Source organism: Amblyraja radiata, chromosome 27, assembly GCF_010909765.2.
Source record: "Amblyraja radiata isolate CabotCenter1 chromosome 27, sAmbRad1.1.pri, whole genome shotgun sequence".
Classification (NCBI taxonomy): Eukaryota; Metazoa; Chordata; class Chondrichthyes; order Rajiformes; family Rajidae; genus Amblyraja; species Amblyraja radiata.
The window spans coordinates 2,561,207-2,581,485 of NC_045982.1; the positions used below are offsets into that span (position 1 = coordinate 2,561,207).

Here is a 20,279-nt window from a genome sequence, read left to right on the forward strand (position 1 = left end):
GATTAGGACTGGATCGCAATCTAACATCTGTCAATGAAAGCAAAATTCAGGTGCGCCATGGAGTTACGAAGACAAGTGGTAAGTCAGTCTTTGTTAGAGAGGTGTTGACTTCAGAAGCAAAGACATCTTGACCATCTTGTACAATTGTACAAGGCTTCAGTAAGACCATTCCTAAAGTAATGTGTGTGCTCTTGGTCTCGATATTTAAGAAAGAATATACTCACTATAGAGGGGAAGTTCAACAGACAGATTTCTGTGCTGACAGGACTGCTGTATAAGGAGTGAATGGGTTGACCAAGTCTGGGTTCACAAGAATGAGAGCATATCATCAAAGTTTAAAAAATTCTTGGAGATGTAGACAGATTGGATGTGGGGATGTTTGCAGCTGCTCACTGGCTGGAGACAAGAATAAATGGGTTCATCATAACTAGGGGCTATCACAATAAAACTATGGGGTCATCATGAGAATCTAACGAAATTCAAGAGAAATTTCTTACCCAGAGTAGTGAAAATGTAGAACTTTCCTACGTAGTAGTTTAGCCAAATAATACTGGATGAATTCAATAGGAAGCTAAAGAGATATATACAAGGAGATACTAAATAGAATTATTATATAATCGGTGGAGAATCAATGAAGTTATACACCAGCAAAGGTGAAGTGATTTTGCATTTGAGATACTATGCAAGTCTACATGACCACAACAATGGGAAGGGACCTATACTAACATTCAAACTAAGGTTTAAAGGGATATGGGCCAAATGCAGGCAGATGGGACTAGTGATGATGGGGCACCTTGGTCAACATGGGCAAGTTGGGCCAAAGAGTCTGTTTCCGTGCTGCATGATTCTATATCCTGTTTGGAAGGATGGACTAAATATAAAATTGAAATTCAATTAAACTCTGAACCTCTAAGAATCAAGTGGAATTATAATACCTTCTATTAGAAATATATCACATCACATAACCAAGGGACACATGTGAAGTGTTATGGGCCTGTCTCACTTGGGCGTCATTTGCGCGACATAATTTACGTGTCACGACGCACAACGCGAGTGTCATGAGGCGTGGTGGCGTAGGCAGTGACGCGTGGTAGCACGGCGCCCCAGAATTTTGGGATTCACTAAGTCTTTGCGCGCCACCTGCGTGACACGCAAATGACGCTCAAGTGGGATATGCCCTTTATATTCTCTCTTCTGCTGATAGATGTTCACTGGCCTCTGGGTATTAGCAAAATACTGCTTTTGTTTCAAATATCTGGCATCTGCAGTCTTTTTCTCTGAACATTCATTTACCGGATTTATCTGCAAGGATATCATTAAATGGTCATACCTAACTAGGTTCATTGATTCATGTTCTTGCGCTACTGTAATCTAAGTGCCAGGGTGTTTATTTGATATAACTTTGGGCAATTTCAGAGGTCCGTGAGGAATCATTGGAATGCTTGGGTCTGAAACCACTCAAAGAGCAAAGACCTGCAAAGGGTCCCATTCTTTCATTGAAGGAAACTCCTGAATATGATGCTTGTAAAATGAAAATCTGTAGGCTTTCATGGTCACTGCAGTTAATTCTGGTTATTTAATTAACTGAAATTAAATTCACCAGCTTTGAATTTCTGTCCAAAGAATAATCACCAATGGCTTTGAAATGCTATTCCAGTAAAACACACCCTCTGCTACAGAACTTCCTGAATGTTATTTTTTAAATAATGCAAGGATGACACAGAGCACATGCAGATTTATGGGCAAATATATTCCATGGTTAAAATAAACAGTTTCTTCCTCTAAGCCTGAAAACTGTAATGTCCAGGTTCAGGAGCAGCTTCTTCCCTACTCAGGCTATTAAGTACTACAACCTCCAATAAGCTCTGAACTATATAGAATTGGGGACATTATGTTTGTTTGCACTATTATTGTCTATTTATTTGCCTCACACCCACACACTACTGGAGTAACTCAGCAGGGCAGGCAGCTTCTCTAGATGGAAGGAATGAATCAGGGGAGAGGGAGTTGCAGAGATAAGGAAATGCAAGGTGTGAAAATGAGCCGAAGAGGACGTCGATCAAGGAAAATGTCAAAATAGATCATTGATAGCTAGGAGAAGGTAACAACAAAGCAAACAGAGATAATATGTAAACAAGGACAGTCAGACTAGTCTGAGAACTGGGAGGGGGAAGAGATGGAGAGAGAGGGAAGGCAAAGGTTACTTCAAGTTAAAGAAGTCAATATTCATAATGCTGGGGAATAAGCTGCCCAAGCGAAATATGACAATAGACAATAGGTGCAGGAGTAGGCCATTCGGCCCTTCGAGTCAGCACCGCCATTCAATGTGATCATGGCTGATCATCCCTAACCAGTACCCCGTTCCTGCCTTCTCCCCATATCCCCGCTATTTTTAAGAGCCCTATCTAGTTCTCTCTTGAAAGTATCTAGAGAACCTGCCTCCACCTCTTAGGCAGAGGTGTTGTTCTTCCATTTTGCGCTCTGACAATCGAGGAGGTCCAGGACAGAATGGTCAGTATGGGAATGGGAGGGGGAGTTAAAGTGTTTAGCAACCGGGAGATCAGGTAGGTTTAGGCGGACTGAGTGGAGGTGTTCAGGGAAACGATCGCTGAGCCTGGAACAGGGATACAGTAGAAGAGGTTGGAGAAGGTACAATGAGCCTCTGCCTCACCTGAAAATTCTGTTGGGGTTCTTGGATGGAGTCGAGGGGGGAGGTATAGGGACAGGTGTTGCATCTCCTGTACTTCCAGGGAAAGGTATCTGGGGAGGAGGTTGGAAGGGACGAGTTAACAACGGAGTTGCGGAGGGAATGGTCTCTGTGGAAAGTGGAAAGGGGTGGAGATGGGAAGATGTGGCTATTGGTGGGATCCTGTGGGAAATGGCAAAAATGTCAGAGGATGATGTGCTGTATGTGACGGCTGATGGGATGATAGGTGAGTACTAGGTAGACTCTCACCCTGTTGCGACTGGGGGAGGGGGATGGAGCAGAGCTGCGGGATATCAAGGAGACCCTAGTGAGGGCCTCATCTATGATGGATGAGGGAAACCCACTGTTCCCAAAAGAATGAAGACATCTCAGATGTCCTGATATGGAGCACCTCATGTTGGGTGCAGATGCAGCATAGACGGAGGAATTAGGAGTAGGGGATAGAGTCTCTGCAGGAAGCAGGGTGGGAAGAAGTGTAGTCTAGATAGCTGTGGGAGTCAGTGGGTTTATAATAAATGTCGGTCGATAGTCTATCTCCTGTGATGGAGACGGTGAGATCAAAAAATGGTAGGGTGATGTCAGTCCAAGTAAATTTGAGTGCAGGATGGAAATTATCAGTAAAGTTAATGAAGTTTGAGTTCTGCATGGGTGCAGGAGGTAGCACCGATGTAGTTGTCAATGTAGCGGAGATAGAGTTCTGGGATAGGGCCGGTGTACACCTGGAACAGGCATTGTTCGACGTAACAACACCTCTTATTTCCCTGGGGCAGCTTACATCCCAGTGGTATGAATATTGACTTCTCCAACTTCAAGTAACCATTGCCTTCCCTCTCTCTCCATTCCCAGTCTCCGACTAGTCTGACTGTCCTTGTTTACATTTTATCTCTGTTTGCTTTGTTGTTACCTTCTCCTTGCTATCAATGATCTATTCGACATTTTCCTTGATCACTAGCCCCTTTGCCTCGTTTTCACACCTTACATTTCCTTATCATTGCATCTCCCTCTCCCTTGATTCAGTCTGAAGAAGGGTCTCGACCCGAAACATCACCCATTCCTCCTATCCAGAGATGCTGCCTGTCCCACTGTTACTCCAGCATTTTCTGTCTATGAGTACTGTTTACATATCTGTTGTGCTGCTGCAAGTAAGAATTTAATTGTTCCGTTTCGGGACATATGACAATAAAACACTCTTGACTCTTGATCATATGTACTATATTTTGAGATCTCCATATTCCATCAATCCAGGCCTTTTAATTATCCAAGAATTGACTTGCTTCATCACCGCTGCTGCCAAGTTCGTAAGCTTCGGAACTTTCTACCTGCTATATCTCCAACCTAACATAGCGTACAGTGGCAGTGCATCTTTGTAGAGCTGTTGCTCCTCAGTTCTAGAAACCAGAATCCAATCCTGACCTTGAGTACTGTCTGTTTGGAGTTTACACATTTTCTCTCTGACCCAGCTGCCTCCCATACCGCAGATGTGCAGGCTGGTAGATTAACTGGCTACTTTTAATGGTTTAATACTGCCATGTGTTCTGACCTACAGTGAAAACCTTTACGTGCTATCCAGGCAAATCATACTATACCCAAATACATTAGGTAGAGCAGCACAGTGGCGCAGCTGGTAGAGCTGCTGCCTCACAGCGCTAGAGACTAGGGTTCGATTCCCATCTCGGGTGCTATCTGTGAAGAGTTTTCACGCTCTCCCCATGAATACAAAATATAATGTTACAGAGAAAGAGCAGATAATAAAAGTGCAAGGGAGGTAGATCAGAACAGCGGGACATTCATCCCTAACATATGCATTCCTAGCAGTGTAAGTGGGTCCTTGTGGGCGAGTAGGATAATCTGGGAGGAGATGAGGAAAATAAAAAAAGGATTAAATATAGGGTTTGTGTAAATGGTCAGAGCATATTCACTGGTCCAAATGACCTGCTTCACCAACTTTGATACCAGTACACAGATATACTGAAAGATTTGGGCTCCAATATGCAGTTCTGTGCTCCAGGAATTTTTAAACCTCTGCAAAATGACCAGAAAAGATTTTTAAAACTCTTTACTGGAATTGCATAGTTATGCCTATCAAGAAAGACTTAAAAAGAAAATAAGGTGCTTATAAGCATTATTGGTAATTATGAAGGATTTGATATGATATTGAAGGTAGCTTTCATTAATAGGCCAGCCTATAACTAGGGTTCTTCACAATAACGAAGAATTCACGTCCAGAGTTAAATTCACGTTTTCTGTCCACGGATATTCACTAACTTTGGGTACTATCAACATTTTGCTTTTATTTCAGATTTCTAGTATCTACAGTCTTTTTTGCTGCACATTTATTTACAAGATGTGGAAATTGTAGATAAGGTTATCATTTAATGGGCAAACTTGACTTGGCTTAATGAGCCACCTCCTTGCACCAGCGTAATCTATGTGCCAGTATTTCTCGTGACAAGGTCAATTCTTGTTTGATAACATTCCTCATTTCCTTATTTAAGCAAAATCTGAAAAATAATAATACATCTACTCAAGAGGAAGGTCGAGTTGGCCTTAAATCCTATGTGGGACAAAGTTAAGAGGTACAAGTGTCAATCCCGAAAAAACGCTCTTGCAAATCTTTTCTGCAGCCTCTACAGGATATTCACATCTCTCCAAACGAGTAGTGACCCAAATGGGGCACAGAAGTTACAAATGCATAGGTCACAGGAGCAGAAATTAGGCCATTCGGCCCATGGAGTCTACTTCGCCATTCAATCATGTCTGATCTACATTTCCCTCTCAATCCCTTTCCTTCTCCAAATTAACCTTTGACAACCCTTACTGATCTAGTAACTGTCATCAATCTCTGATTTAAAAATATCCAAAGATTTGGCCTCCACAGCCGTCTGTGGCTGAAAAGTTCCCGAGGAGGGTACAGAGATTTACTGCAATGACTCCAGAGATTTTGGTCACAGTATTATAGACCAGAAGGGCTGGGATTGTCAAAAACAGATTTGACAGATGCACAAGGTCACGACTGGTTTCTATGCAGTGATTAGTGAGAAGCAGTTCCCATTAAAAGGTAAGGGGGTGGGGTGGATATATTTTTGGGATTTTTAAAATTAAACACAGAGAGCAATTCTGATCTGGCTAAAGAGGAATTATTTGGGGTCTGCAAAAGGGAATTGAATTTTGGGAATTAAGCTCGAGAGATGATAGCTTGCAGTGTGAAGGAGCGGGGAATAGGAAAGCGAGCAGAGCTCCCTTTCTCTTTTCCTCTCTCCTTCATCCCTCCTCTTTATCTTTCTGTCTCCTTCCCTCCCCCTCTTTCTCTCTCCTTCCCTCGTTCCCCATCTCCCTTTCTATCTCCCCCTCTTTATTCTTCCATCTCCCTCTTCTTGTCTCTCTCTCGCTCCTTCCCTCCCTCTTTTTCTTCCCTCCTCTACACCATGGGCTTAGTGGCCTTGGGCAGGCCCGAGTATTTTTTTAATTAGATGGGGAAAATTTAGGAAAGGAGGTGTGTTGAGGAGGAGGAGGAGGGGGGGGGGGGTTAGTGGAGGAGAGGAGGGGGTAGGGGAGGGGAGTGAAGGGGAGGAGGGGGTAGGGGATGGGAGTGGGCTAGTGGAGGGGAGGAGGGTAGTAGTGGAGGGGAGGAGGGTAGTAGTGGAGGGGAGGAGGGTAGTAGTGGAGGGGAGGAGGGTAGTAGTGGAGGGGTGGAGGGTAGTAGTGGAGGGGAGGAGGGTAGTAGTGGAGGGGAGGAGGGTAGTAGTGGAGGGGAGGAGGGGGACCACCAGTTTAAATTCCATTTGGAATATTTTGGAGGACCAAGAACCAAGAGGGGAGTGAAGTGGAGGAGGGGGTAGGGGATGGGAGTGGGCTAGTGGCGGGGAGTGCATTAGTGGAGGAGGAGGAGGTTGTGGAGGAGGAGGTTGTGGAGGGTTGGAGTGGAGGGGAGGAGGGGAGTGAAGGGGAGGAAGGGTTGGGTAGGGGAGGGGAGGGGACGGGGCAAGTGGAGGGGAGTAGTGGAGGAGGGAGGAGGGGAGGAAGGCAAGGAAAGGAGGGGAGGAGGGAAGGATCAGTGAAGAGGGAGGAGGATAAGGTGGTGTTGATGCGGGGAGGGGAGGGGGGAGGTGTGGAGGAAGAGAGGGAGCGGAGTGTTGATGCGGGGGCGGGGAGGACGAGAGGCCCCGGCTCGGGCTGGGCTGGGCTGGGCTGGGCTACCGAAGACACACACACACACACACACAGTCCCGGCCCCCGGGCACTCACCGAGCCGCTCCGTGCCGCCGCCGCCGCCGCCGCCGCTACTGGCCCATGCCGCTGCCGGCGGCTCCAGCTCCAGCTGCCTGCAGCCCAGTGACCGCCCACAGTCCTCTCTCCCTCACGGCCGCTTCAACCCGCCTCAGCCGCCGCCGCCGCCGTCCGCCCGTCCGCTCACTCACTCACTCACTCGCAGCCCGCGCGTCCAGGCCCAGCGTGGCGGCCGGAACCGGAAACGCTCCTCACCGGCGCCAACCCGGCCCGGCCCGGCCGTCCGCTCACCACCACCACCACCACCACGACGGTGTTTTCGACCAAAACTCGGCGCCGCCGCCTCGCCCGGACCCGCCGGCGCCGCCGCTGAGGTAAATGTGTGGGTTGTCGTCACCGGCGTCACATTCGCGCCGGCGCCCGCCCGCCCTGTGAGTGTTTGGCGCCCCCGGCCAACCCGAACCCGAGGGTCGAGGCCCGAGATGGAGGAGGAGGCCCTTCCTCTCCCCCACCAACACACACTTTCCCTTCCTTCTATCCTTCTCACACGAAAGAAAGAAAGAGAGAAGGGAGGAGGAAAAGAAAGGGGGGGGGGATCAGAGAACGGGAAGGAAAGAAGGAACAGAGGAGGGACGGAGACGAGGAAGAAAGGGGGAAGGAGAGAAAAGAGGGCAGGAAGGAAGGAGAGAAAGAAAGAGAGAAAGGGGGGAAGGAGAGAGGAAGGAAGGAGAGAACGAGGGAAGGAAAGAAAGAGGGGGAAGGAGAGAAAGAGAAGAGGAGGGAAAAGGGGGGGAAAGAAAGAAGGAGGGAGGAGGGGCGGCAGGAAAGAAAGAAGAGGCGGGCAAAAGGAGGGAGGGGCCGGAAAGAGCGTGGAAGGGGAAGGGGACGGAGAAGGGGCAGGACGGAGTGAAGAGAGAGAAAGAGGGGAGGAGGGAGGGAGGGAGGAGGAGGGAAGAAAGGAGAGGGGAAGGAAGACAAGAGGGGGGAAGGAAAGAAAAGAGGGAGGAGAGACACGCCAAGGTGGGCACAACAAAGAAAGAAGCAGCAGGGGCGGCGGGAGGCAAAAAGAGGACGACCAGGAGGGGGCAAGAGCAGAGGACCCGGAAGCGGGTGGAGAGAGGCAGCAAGCGGAGGCACCTGAACTGGCCTTCTATCCTCTCCTCACTCTTCCTCCTCTCCCCTCCCATCCCTCTCTCATTTCCTTCCACCCCTTTCCATTCTCTCTCCCTCCATCTTTCACTCCTCCCTCTCTCCCTTCCTCCTTCTCCCTTGCACTGTCCTCTTGATCCCTTCAGAGACAAGCAATGACCGGGTGGGGAGCAAGGGGAAAAGAGGTGTGGAAAAGAGATAGGGACAAAGCCTAACATGATCAAACATTAGGAATTATAGAGGGGGAGCAGAGATAACCTGCTTGCATTTATTTCCTGGCTGTGGTCACTACCCAGTTAAAATAATGAATAACAGGGGAAAGAAATCTTCCTAACTTTCACCTCGTTACCCAAGGTCATCGAGACAAACTGCAGTGCTCTTGTGGCCAGGCCTTTAACATCTCAAGCCTTTAACAGCACAGAGCAGGGAATGTATCCAGTGGACATTGCCTTTACACAGATGAAGGCTTTCTCCCGCAAAGTATTTCCAGTAACAATAATTATCTGCAATGTCAGTGTACAGGTTGTACAAAATCTCTTCACCATACATTGGGAGTTGAATAATGGTCAATAAGTAGATACTTGAAACATGAACATTGGAAAAGTAGGTAGTAGTGCACAGTGACCTTTGGATGACTCAACATCGACGCCAAACACAACTATGAACATCTCATTTTTCCCCAAAACCTATGATATAAAACAAAAACACCTACCATGGACATCATCATTATGATCACCGGAAATTGGAGGAGCAGCACCTCATATTTCGCTTGGGCAGTTTGCACTATTGACCTCAAATTTCAGGTAGTCCCTACTTTCTCTTCTGCTTCTCAGCTCTCCCTCAGCCCACTGGCTCCACCTCTTCCTTTCTTCTTCCCACCCCCCACCCTCACATCAGTCTGAGGAAGGGTCTCGACCTGAAACGTTGCCTATTTCCTTCGCTCCATAAATGCTGCCTCACCCGCTGAGTTTCTCCAGCATTTTTGTCTCCCTTCGATTTTCCAGCATCTGCAGTTCCTTCTTAAACATCATTATTTTCTTAATCTCTCTCTTCTTGCTTTCTTATTTTTCTAGTTTCTTGCTCTGAAATAGTGACAGTTTCTTTCTGTACAGAATGCTGCCTGACGTGTGTATTTTAATTTCAAATTTCCCACATCTGTACCTTGGGTTCTTTTAAAAAAAAAAATGAAAATCAGGTCATTATATTCACGTAATACAAAAGCTGCTTCTGTAACTAGTGTAAACTGTAATATCTGCTTGAAAAGTGGTGAATAAACGGGTCATATATATATATTTTTTCTTGCTCTCAAATCAGTTTTCAGTTTTGGGAACAGGATTAGCCTAGAGTTTAACTTGGCTTGTAGAGCCTAGTTACCCAGCTCCAGGTAATAAACATTTTTGGTTTGTGTAAAATCCATGAGAGAGAGAAAATGTGGGAGAACAAGACCTTACGGACAAAGATGGCATGCAGGGTATTATTGGAGGAAGTGGATGGAGATGAAGGGTGCCATATAGCTTGTAATGTATAACATGCTTATTTATAAGGACAGTAATTGAGACTGTATTACCCCAATACTTTGCAATGTATGTGATGCATTACCTATATAATAAACATAATTTGTTGTAAAAAGATGACGTCCAAATGTTTACTTTTATCAGTCGTTTCTCCAAGATAACCTGAGCAACAAAGTTAAATGTGTGAGGGTGTGCATGTATGGTATGAGCTGCCTGAGTAAGGTACAGTTATGATGTTAATAGACACTTGGACAGACACAAGGATGGGAAAAGGTTTGTAAATATATGGGCCAGGGACAGGTAACTTGCCAGATTCTACATGACTAGAAATGTCTAGATTCAGAGGGCTGTAAATGTTTAGCATTTTCTACTCGAGGCTGCGAAGGATCATTATATTCAAGACTAAAATCTGCACCTCAAGCTGCCTCAACAAGGCCAGCAGCATAATCAATGGCGAGTTGCACCCTGGCCATTCCCCCTTCTCCCTTCGGACAAAAGGTACAGAAGTGTGAAAACGCACACCTCTAGATTCACGGACAGTTTCTTCCCAGCTGTTATTAGGCAACTGAATCATCCTTCCACATGATGAACTACTATCTACCTCATTGGTGACCCTCGGATTATCCTTGATCGGACTTTGCTGGCTTCAACAAACTAAATGTTATTCCCTTATCATGTATCTACACACTGTAAATGGCTCGATTGTATTCATATATTGTCTTTCCGCTGACTGGATAGCACGTGACAAAAAGCTTTTCACTGTACCTCGGTACTCGTGACAATAAACAAAACTGTAAAATCAATATATTATCAACACATGCAGGGATAGGTGGACCCAATATTAATGAATCGAGCATAACTGTACTGAATTGCAGAACAGGGTCAAGATGTCATATAAACTAATTGAGTCATACAGCGTGGAAACAGGTACTTCGGCCCAACTTGCACACGTCAACCAACATGCCTCATCTACACTAGTCCCACCTGCCTGTGCTTGGCCCATAACTCTAAACCTGTCCCATCCATATACCCAAGATAAACAAAATGCTGGAGTAACTCTGCAGGTCAGGCAGCATCTCTAGAGAAAATGAATAGGAGACATTTCAGGTCGAGACCCTTCTTCAGGCAGAGTCAGGGGAGAGGGTAACTAGTGGTATGAAAAGGTACGGAACAAATTTAGTGCCGGCACCAATGACCAAGGAATGGTGGAGCCCACAATGTTCCATTGTTGGCTGTGGGAGAGTTGATAACGAAGGGATACAAACAGTGAAAGCAGCATCCTACACTATCCACATACCTGCCTCTTAAATGTTATGATAGTACCTGCCTCAACTACCTCCACTGGCAGCTCATTCTATACACCCACCACCCTTTGTGTAAAAAAAGTTACCCCTCAGGTTCCGATTAAATCTTTTCCCCTCACCTTAAACTCTTGCATTTGTTCCTTGTTTCATATTGCAACATGAACATTATATTGTTTCAGGTTTCAAGAATTCCAAATTGCATTATTTTGACTATAGAAAGAGTATAACTGAAATGCAGATTTCACATTTAATTAATACAAATTTAATTAATTCTCAATTAGATAAACCAGCAGTTTTTTGTAGCAAAAAATATTCTGTAACAAAGATGGGTAGCAATTAATGTAACGTAAACCATCCAATCCTATTTTACGAAGTGCTTTTATATAATATTTTTATATTTAAAAATACATTAAATAGAGATTGTAAAAACTTTCCTCGTTGGAGACAGCATTGAATTCAATGCTTTCACAGTGGTTTGAACGCAATAATACAGCTCGTTGCTTGGGATCGACGCCCAGAAACCATTTTTCTCCCCCTCAATTCATGTCTTCTAAATGCAATGACATAAATAGTGCTGTATTGTCAACTTCCTTCATTACTCAGGAATGTGATGTAGGTTTTAAAACCTACACGTGCTTATTGTTCACGAGTCATAGTGCTAATAGAACACCAATATTACGGAGTATCAGGCATTGACCAGTGTTCTTTTGGTGTGATTCCCATTTGCCTTTCCTGGTTGTGGCCGGGCTGCTTCTTGCCCATCTTGATGATGGTTCCGTACAGGCGATGGATCAGTTTAATGGCTGACAGGAGTTGCCATGCACAGGATACACCAAGGTTTTTAAAGTGCTTCTTGCACTGATGGGATAACTACCACTACGCACACGTTTTTCTTTGTCGACGTTTCTGACTCTACACTTGGTTCAACAAATGGTGTTGCATATTCCGGTTCCTGGTTGGGAAACGGTTCAGCGTATTCATGGTTCTTCCCTGAAAATGGAACGTCGTAGTGATTCACAACGAGCGGTACGGTGTAGCCATCATCCATTGGCGGCTTGAACGTTGATGCAGCTTTTTGGGCTGCAATGCCGCCTTGAATGATGTCAGGTTCTGCATAGTCTAACGGAACAGAGAGTGCATTACGTTAAACAAATACACACAGCATTTGCGCGTTAGTCCACAACAGTGAATCGCAAGGGACAAACATCAGGCCCATGGCATTCAAGCGGAGATTCAAGTCATTCGCAAACTGAAGCAGTGTCTATGGACTATGTTCTAGGGGCAGAATGAGGCCATTCGGCCCATCGAGTCTACTCTGCCATTCAATCATGGCTGATCTATCTTTCCCTTTCAACCCCATTCTCCTGCCTTCTCCCCATACCCTTTGACACCAGTACCAATCAAAAACCTGTCAATCTCAGCTTTAAAAATACCCAAGTTGGCCTTCTCCTTTATCTCCTTTCTAAAGGTACGTCCTTTTATTCTGAGTAAGCGGTATGACCAGTCTGAAGCATCATTTCAGAAAGCCGATTTTCTGTGCTATAAAATAAACAAATGCCTTTTCCTGAATGTCTTTGTTTGTTTATTTGTTCACAGGATGTGGATGTTACTTTCAGGTTTGGCATTAGTTACCCATCACAAATCACTTTTGACATGAGGGGGCAATTTTGAATTAACTATGATACAAGGTCTGGATCTCATTTAGACCAAAGGACACCAGATTTCCTGGTGTACCAGGATCCCTCTTCACTGGTGTAAGTGATGGTATCTGATTCAGTCGGCTGAGGCCGACTCCTCTGACACAGTTCTGTATTTTCACTGATTTATCACAAACTGAAGATAGGTGTGAAAACCCACACCTCCAGATTCAGGGACAGTTCAGGCAACTGAACCTACATCCTACCAACAGCCAGACAGCGGTCCTGGGCAACTATCTACCTCTTTGGTGACCTCGGACTAAGCTGGCTTTACCTTGCACTAAACATTATTCATGTATCATGTTTCTATAAATGGCTCGATTGCAATCCTGTATTATCTTTCCGCTGACTGGTTAGCACCTAACAAGAGCTTTTCACTACCTCAGTACACATGACAATAAACTAATCTGAAACTGAATTGTACAATGAAAAGCATTAATCTAGTCTAAAGTTACAATTGATGAATTAGTGTTTGAGTGATCAGGATGACAGGTAGCTACATTACCTGACAAGGTGTTGCCAGTAATACTCCTACAAGATCCCTCTTCACTGGTATAAGTGATGATCTCCGATTCTGTCGGCTGAAGCTGACTCCTCTGACAGTTTTGCTTTTTCACCGGTTCATCACAAGCTGAAGATAGAGCAAAGCAACGTGTATACAGACTTGCTGGCCTGCCACCTTTATGCTGTTCAAACCAATGAATGCTGCTTTAAAACTACTCGAGTGGCTGAATAACACAAAGATGTCAAATGCACTGTACGGAGCTCAGTGTGATTGAGGAACAGCATCTCATCTTTCATCTGGGCCCTTTACAATCGGAGGCCGCAGGCTCAAATCACGCCAGTGTATCCATTTATTTGTACAATCATTGGGAATTTTTTTTTAAATGGTCACCATTTTACACCACCTCTTTATTTTTCATTCCAGTCCCATGCAGAAATTAAAGGTACATAAACCCAGAAAATCCTTTAGAAACTGACGACAAATTAGGGCATTTAGCATCTAACAAATCGGGGTGGCATGGTGTTGTGGTAGAGTTGCTGCCTTACAGTGCCAGAGACCCGGGTTCGATCCCGACTACAGGTGCATGTCTGTACGGAGTTTGTACATTCTCCCCGTGACCTGCGTGGGTTCTCTCCCGGTGCTCCAGTTTCCGCCCACACTCCAAAGACGTGCAGGTTTGTAGGTTAATTGGTTTGGTGTAAATGAAAATGTAAAATCGTTCCTTGTGTGTGTATAGAGCAGTGCTAATGTGCGGGGATCGCGGGTCGGTGCGGACTCGGTGGGCCGAAGGGCCTGTTTCCGCGCCGTCTCTCTAAACTAATTGGGAGAGATTGACAAAATATGTGAGGGAAGGGTCTACAGATTAAATTATCAAATATTTGCCAATATCTTTACACGTCATTCACTTATAAAATGTTACAATTTACCTTGTTGTGAAGAAGAGTGCATCCTTTTTCCAGATTTTCTGCATAGAATAAAATATCAATAAAAATATTTCTCACACCAAATATTATATATTCTTGACAAATTGATATTTGGAGCAATGGAAGACTGGTAAACCAAAATGGAATTCAGTTAATTTGTAGGAAGGAACTGCACATAGACACAAAAACTCAACGGGACAGGCAGCACCTCTGGTGAGAAGGAATGGGTGATGTTTCAGGTCGAGATCCTTCTTCAAACGGAGTCAGGGTGAAAGGAAACGAGAGAGATAGATGGTGATTATATGGAGAAATAGAACAAATGAATGAAAGATATGCAAAAAGAGTAACGATGATAAAGGAAAGGCCATTGTTAGCTGTGGCCTCGCTGAAAACGAGTTAGAGCAGGAGGAATCACAGAGGGTGGAGCAGCGAGAAAGGATGTTGCAGAGAGGAGAACTTCAAAGTAGGTTAGACACAAAAAGCTGGAGTAACTCAGCGACTCAGAGTATTTATGAGCAGACGATATGTGTAGGCAGGAAATTAAAATACATCCTCACAGTTCAGAGTTCATACACTAATAAACTACTGATCCAATTCATTTTCTTCTCATTCATTTACACAATGTCTCTGGCAAAGTCAATGTCTATTACCTCTATAAATGCACTCAAAACGTTGGTGTGGAGTTGAGTCCACGAACCATTCCAGCCTACACAGTGAAGCTACTCTCAGTGTTAATGTGGAGATCGAGTCCCAGTGACAATTAAGAGTCACAAAACATTTACAGATCAAAATCCGACGACAGTTTAAGACTTTGTTAAATGTTATTTTTCTGGTCTTACTGTTTCATTACTATGCATTCTTTCATTAATGGCGCAAATTGCAGCATGGTGGCACAGCGGTAGAGTTGCTGCCTTACAGCGCCAGAGACCCGGGTTTGATCCTGACTACGGGTGCTGTCTGTATGGAGATTTTGTATGTTCTCCCCGTGTCCTGTGTGGGTTTTCTCCGGGTGCTCCGGTTTCCTCCCACACTCCAAAGACCTGCAGGTTTATGGGTTAATTGGCTTTTGTAAAATTGTGATTGTCCCTAGTGTGTAGGATAGTGTTAGTGTACGGGGATCGCTGGTCGGCGTGGACTTGGTGAGCCTAAGGGCCTGTTTCGACGCTGTATCTCTAAACTAAACTAAAAAAATGAATTATTGTGTACAAATTCTACTGCAATAGAAACATATTTGTGTAATGCATGGTGATTACACACAAAGCAGAGGATTAGAAGAAGGGATTATTGCAGATTCCCTTTCTGGTAACATTTTATAACCTCAATTCAAGTAATTCATGACTATGACTAAGCTGTACACAGTGAACATTAACTCTTTATGTTTGGCTTCCACGCGCAATGTCAAAAAACAGATGAAGACAAGGAATCACTAATTCCGTGGACCCAAGCTAGTGCAACTTCCACCAGCTACTTCCTCAGATGGATACGTCCTTTGCTAGCCTCTGAATGTTCTCACTAATCTTGCTTGGAATCCAAGATTTCTCTGAACACAAGAGAATCCCAATCAAGCAAATCTCCTTTCACTTAATTCTAAAGCATGAGGGTCAACAGGAAAAACTTCTGAAAGAGTTTGAACTTTGCTTCACTTCTTGAGTATTAGGTTTCAACTTTTTGCCAGAGTTGACTCACCTTTTTCTGCAGAACAGATACAGTAATAAGACAGCCGTTGAAGTTATTACTAGGAAACTGACAACAATAAGCACCACAATCAAATTAAAACCTGCAAAATGAAAACAAAAAGAATGAGTGTCCATTTTAATTAGACGATTTAGATAGTCATAACTTTCTTTTAATAGAGTAACAAGGGATTGCAGATGCTGGTTTACACCAAAGATACAAACATACAGAGTGCTGGAGTAACTCAGATGATCAGTCAACCTGACCTTGCTGAGTTACTCCAGTATTTCGTGTCATAACATTCTTGATTAGTAAGGGCGTCAAAGGTTACGGGGAGAAGGCAGGAGAATGGATCAACCATGAGCGAATGGCTTAGAGCAGGAGCAGACATGATGGGCCGAATGGCTTAATTCTGCTCCTATGTCCAATTACGATCTTCCAAATATTTGCATAATGACAACTTTCATCTTTGTTTATCATTTGGGTGGTGGTCAAGAGTGGTGGACATGGGCAATTGCAAACTATCAGACCTTCATGATGTACTCCACTCAGTGATAAAGTCCGTCACGGCACGATTCACTGCGAACCCTCTCACCACCCATTTTCCGCTGGCCATTCCAAATAATTGTACCAGAAATAGTTTGCTGGCTTTCGTTAACTGGGTATGGAAGCCAAGGATGAGGTTTCAGGCCTTGATGACGTTCCAACGAAGGTCAACTTAAACTCGGAACACATTATCACATCCGCCACATTACAGCTATCTAGACTCGGATCTTTATTTTAGGTTTCCAGATTTAGTCAGAGGGTGGTGAATCTGTGGAATTCGTTGCCACAGACGACAGTGGAGGCCAAGTCTTTTGAGTATTTTAAAGAGCTGAGATTGCCAGATACTTTATTATTAGGATGTCAAAGTTTATGGGGAGAAGCCAGGAGAATGGGGTTGAGAGGGAAAGGTAGATCAGCCATGATTAAATGGTGGAGTAGACTTGATGGGCCGAATGGCCTAATTCTGCTCATATGACTTGTGAACATTTACTCTAGAATCTTTTTGTTAACTTCAGACAATCATTTACATATCGCTGTTAGTGGGAGCATGCTGTACATAATTTAGCTGCTTTTTGTTGGATGTGAAAAGTTTTGCCATTTCCTGATGACGTCAAGGTAGCCATAGAAGCCCGGGGCGTCATTGTTATTTTAAATGATTTTAATTTAGATGAAACGGACTCTCAACCCCTTTACTAGTTAACTGACCATATCAAGGCAAGAGAAACAACTGAATCATAACTGAATCGAATCTTTGCTAAATCTTTCAATGACTAATTATTAGTAGGTGGCATAGTGGTGCAGCGGTAGAGTTGCTGCCTTACTGCGCCAGAGACCTAGGTTTGATCCCAAGTACGAATGCTGTCTTTATAGAGTTTTTACTGTTCTCCCCGTGATTCCCGGTTGAGGGGTTACGGGGAGAAGGCAGGAGAATGGGGATGAGAGGGAAAGATAGATCAGCCACTGAATGGTGGAGTAGATTTGATGGGCCGAATGGCCTAATCCCGCTCCAATAACTTATGGACATATGACCGCGTGGGTTTCCTCCCACACTCCTAAGATGCACAGGTTTGTAGGTCAATTGGCTTTGGTAAAATCGTAAATTGTCCCTAGTGTACATGATAGTGCTGGTGTACGGAGTGATAGCTGGTCAGCGCAGACTCAGTGGACCGAAGGGCCCTTGTCCCTAAAGTCTAATGCAAGGGCCACCAAGACTAGCTATAATAAGGCATCACCATGCCACTGATTACATAGAGGCATTGAACTTGAAGTCACCTTGTTCTATGGAGCACATTACTGCTGCATATTTATTTTTGCCATATTGAGAACAAAAGATGTGTTGACTCTTCCACATTTTGTGATTCTCTCATTTTCATTTGGTCGAAAAGCTGAGATTATTTTTCTGTCTCTTCAAAAGAAGTGCAAACAAGACCTGCACTGCAGAATAAATGGGGGAGAGTACATAGTGGTAGAGCTGCTGCCTCACTGCGTCAGAGACCCCGATTCGATCCTGACCTCAGGTGCTGTCTGTGTGGAGTTTGCAGGTTCTTCTTGTACCTTCTCCCTGTGATCGCGTGGGTTTCCTCTGGGTGCTCGGGGTTTCCTCCCAGATTTCAAAGGCGTGCGGGTTTGTAGGTTAATCGGCCCTTTGTAAATTGTGCAATGAGCGGATGCGAATGTGGGATAACAATTAGTGTGAAGGGGTGATCGATGGTTGGCACCGACACAGTGCCTGTTTCCATGCTATATCTCTAAACTAAACTAAAAAGCGGGGGAGTGTATTTTTCCATAGGAAGGTGCCAGATGTTCCATGTTGTAAAAGTCGTCAGAATACCTACTCCAAGTTTCAATTACTAATCCAAATTTTGGTTATGGATGCAAGCTGTTCATTCCAAAATCTTTCTCAAAATTGGAACCTCAACAAAAAGCAGAAAATAAAATGCTGCTCAATACTTCTCTTGGACACTAGATGGTGCAATTTCACACTTTTGGGACTCAGGATGACGAGAGCAGAAGATATTAGTGATTATTTACCAACAAAAACCCCATAAAATTCTCTTCCTGTCCTGCAGGCTTAACTACTGTACCTCCTTATTTTACACAAGTGACGAGGAACTTCAGGGTGGCACGATTCCCCTCTACCCCATTGCGGACATTGTCTATGGAACTGATGCCCGAAACGTTGCCTATTTCCTTCGCTCCATAGATGCTGCTGCACACGCTGAGTTTCGATTTTCCAGCATCTGCAGTTCCTTCTTAAACACAGTCACAGGGAGGACGTGCAAACTCCACAATGACAGCACTCGAGGTCAGGATGGAGCCTGTGTCTCCAGCACTGTGACAGTGGCTCTACCAGCTGTGACACTGTGCACTGCAAAGACAGGCTCCGCCACCCAAAATGGTAAATTGAATATTTTCAGGACTTTTCTGTTATAGTGTCCAATATCAACGACTTGCAACCCTCATTACCTGGCAGATGTTCCTCGACAATCACCACATCTGGTGGAGTGGTGCTTTCCGTGGGCATATAGGTTGGCTTTGGCAAAGGTCTTGGACTACGCAGAACATCTATAAAGAAGAAAGAGTGAGAAGTTACAAGTGATAGTCTTTTTCCCAGTCTTCTCTGCAGCCCCAATGGGCACCAATTTCTCCCTCCATCATCCACAGGCCTCAGCCACGGTGCTCGGTTCCCCTCCTTCATACCCTTTTATATCCCCCCTCTCTCCCCTTCCCCGCACACCCCTCCCTCCCTCCCTGTCATTCTCTCCTCCCCACTCCTGTCAGACAGAAGGTAAACAAGCTTGAGATTGCGCACCACCAGACTCAGGAACAGTTTCTTCCCCTCTGTTATCAGGCTTGTGAACGGTCCTTCCATTAGCTATGGTACTGTCCGATTCACCTCTACCCCATTGCGGACATTGGACCTTGTCTCTGGAACTGCAATGCTGAGAACTACATTCTGCACTCTGTATCTTCCAACCTATTGTACTTGAGTTTGGCTTGATTGTATTTATGTATAGCGTATCTAATCTGTTTGGATAGCATGTAAAACCAAACTTTTTACTGTACTGCAGTACGCATGACAGTAATAAACCTAAACCTTATGGGCCTGTCCCACATAGGCGACTGCCAGGGACTAGTTTTAATGGAATTCACCTACGACACCCTGGCGACAACCTATGACAGCACCTACGACAACATTCTTCATTGCACCTTTCATCATTGTTCAACTTCTGTCAAGGAGAAGCTATACTTCACCCTCGTTAGACCTCATTTGGACTACGCAGATGCAGCATGGGACCCATACACAAATAAAAACATTTCTTCCATCGAACGTGTCCAAAGACAGGCAGCTCGATTTGTTACTAACACCTATGAGAGAGAAGCGAGTGTCACCAAACTTCTGAATTCTCTGGGGTGGAACCCTCTCCAAGACAGACGTGAAGCTCACCGTTTTACAAAATGTTAAATGGTCAGCTCGACATAGACTACAAGACCTACACCAAACCCAAACCAATTAGGAGCAGACGAGGGCATTCGATCCAATTTGTGATCCCAGCTACAAAGACAGATGTGTACAGCAATTCGTTCTTCCTCCGCACAATTAAAGCATGGAATAATCTCCACCCTACGATAGTTACCCAACCAGATGCAACTAAATTTAAAGTAGCTCTTTCTTCCCAATAACCCTTTCTGGCTTAAGCCCTCCCATCACCACCTCCAGTTTAAATTCCATTTGGAATATTTTGGAGGATCAAGAAACCAAGAACCAAGAACAAAAATTGTCGTAATTGTCACCGAAATATTTTCGACATGTTGAAAATTTAGTGGCAGTAGCCTGTAGTCGCCCAAAAAAAAAAAATTTGCCTAAGTGGGACAGGCCCATTCGAGTTGCTCAGTGAGGCAGCGGAGGAGTTGCTGCCTTACCTATTATAATATGGGATTGTAGGTCTGCTTCTGTGATTAGCACACAAATAGTCGCTCGTGTTGGGCACCCTCTTGGAAGCACAGGGTGGGCCTGGTTCTGTGCTATGAG

General features: G+C 44.7%; 2 protein-coding genes across 3 annotated transcripts in view; both read right to left on the bottom strand.

Annotated features, from left to right (window-relative positions):
• taf12 (TATA-box binding protein associated factor 12) overlaps positions 1–7,085 on the bottom strand; it is a 29,440-nt gene extending 22,355 nt beyond the window's left edge. Inside the window, exon 1 of one of the 2 annotated variants that reach the window (XM_033044883.1) lies at positions 6,953–7,085. The gene's annotated coding sequence lies outside the window, so the exon portion shown is untranslated. The remainder of the gene's footprint in view (positions 1–6,952) is intronic. The other variant, XM_033044882.1, reaches the window with a different exon arrangement.
• Positions 7,086–11,134: 4,049 nt separating this feature from the next.
• The window catches only part of LOC116988208 (discoidin, CUB and LCCL domain-containing protein 1-like), a 57,107-nt gene continuing 47,962 nt past the window's right edge, over positions 11,135–20,279 (bottom strand). Inside the window, exons 10-14 of the mRNA XM_033044761.1 lie at positions 18,713–18,811; positions 15,713–15,803; positions 14,030–14,067; positions 13,104–13,229; positions 11,135–12,020 (exon numbers count right to left, since the gene is read on the bottom strand). Coding sequence (XP_032900652.1) covers positions 11,743–12,020; positions 13,104–13,229; positions 14,030–14,067; positions 15,713–15,803; positions 18,713–18,811 — 632 coding nt within the window. The 3' untranslated portion in view covers positions 11,135–11,742. The remainder of the gene's footprint in view (positions 12,021–13,103; positions 13,230–14,029; positions 14,068–15,712; positions 15,804–18,712; positions 18,812–20,279) is intronic.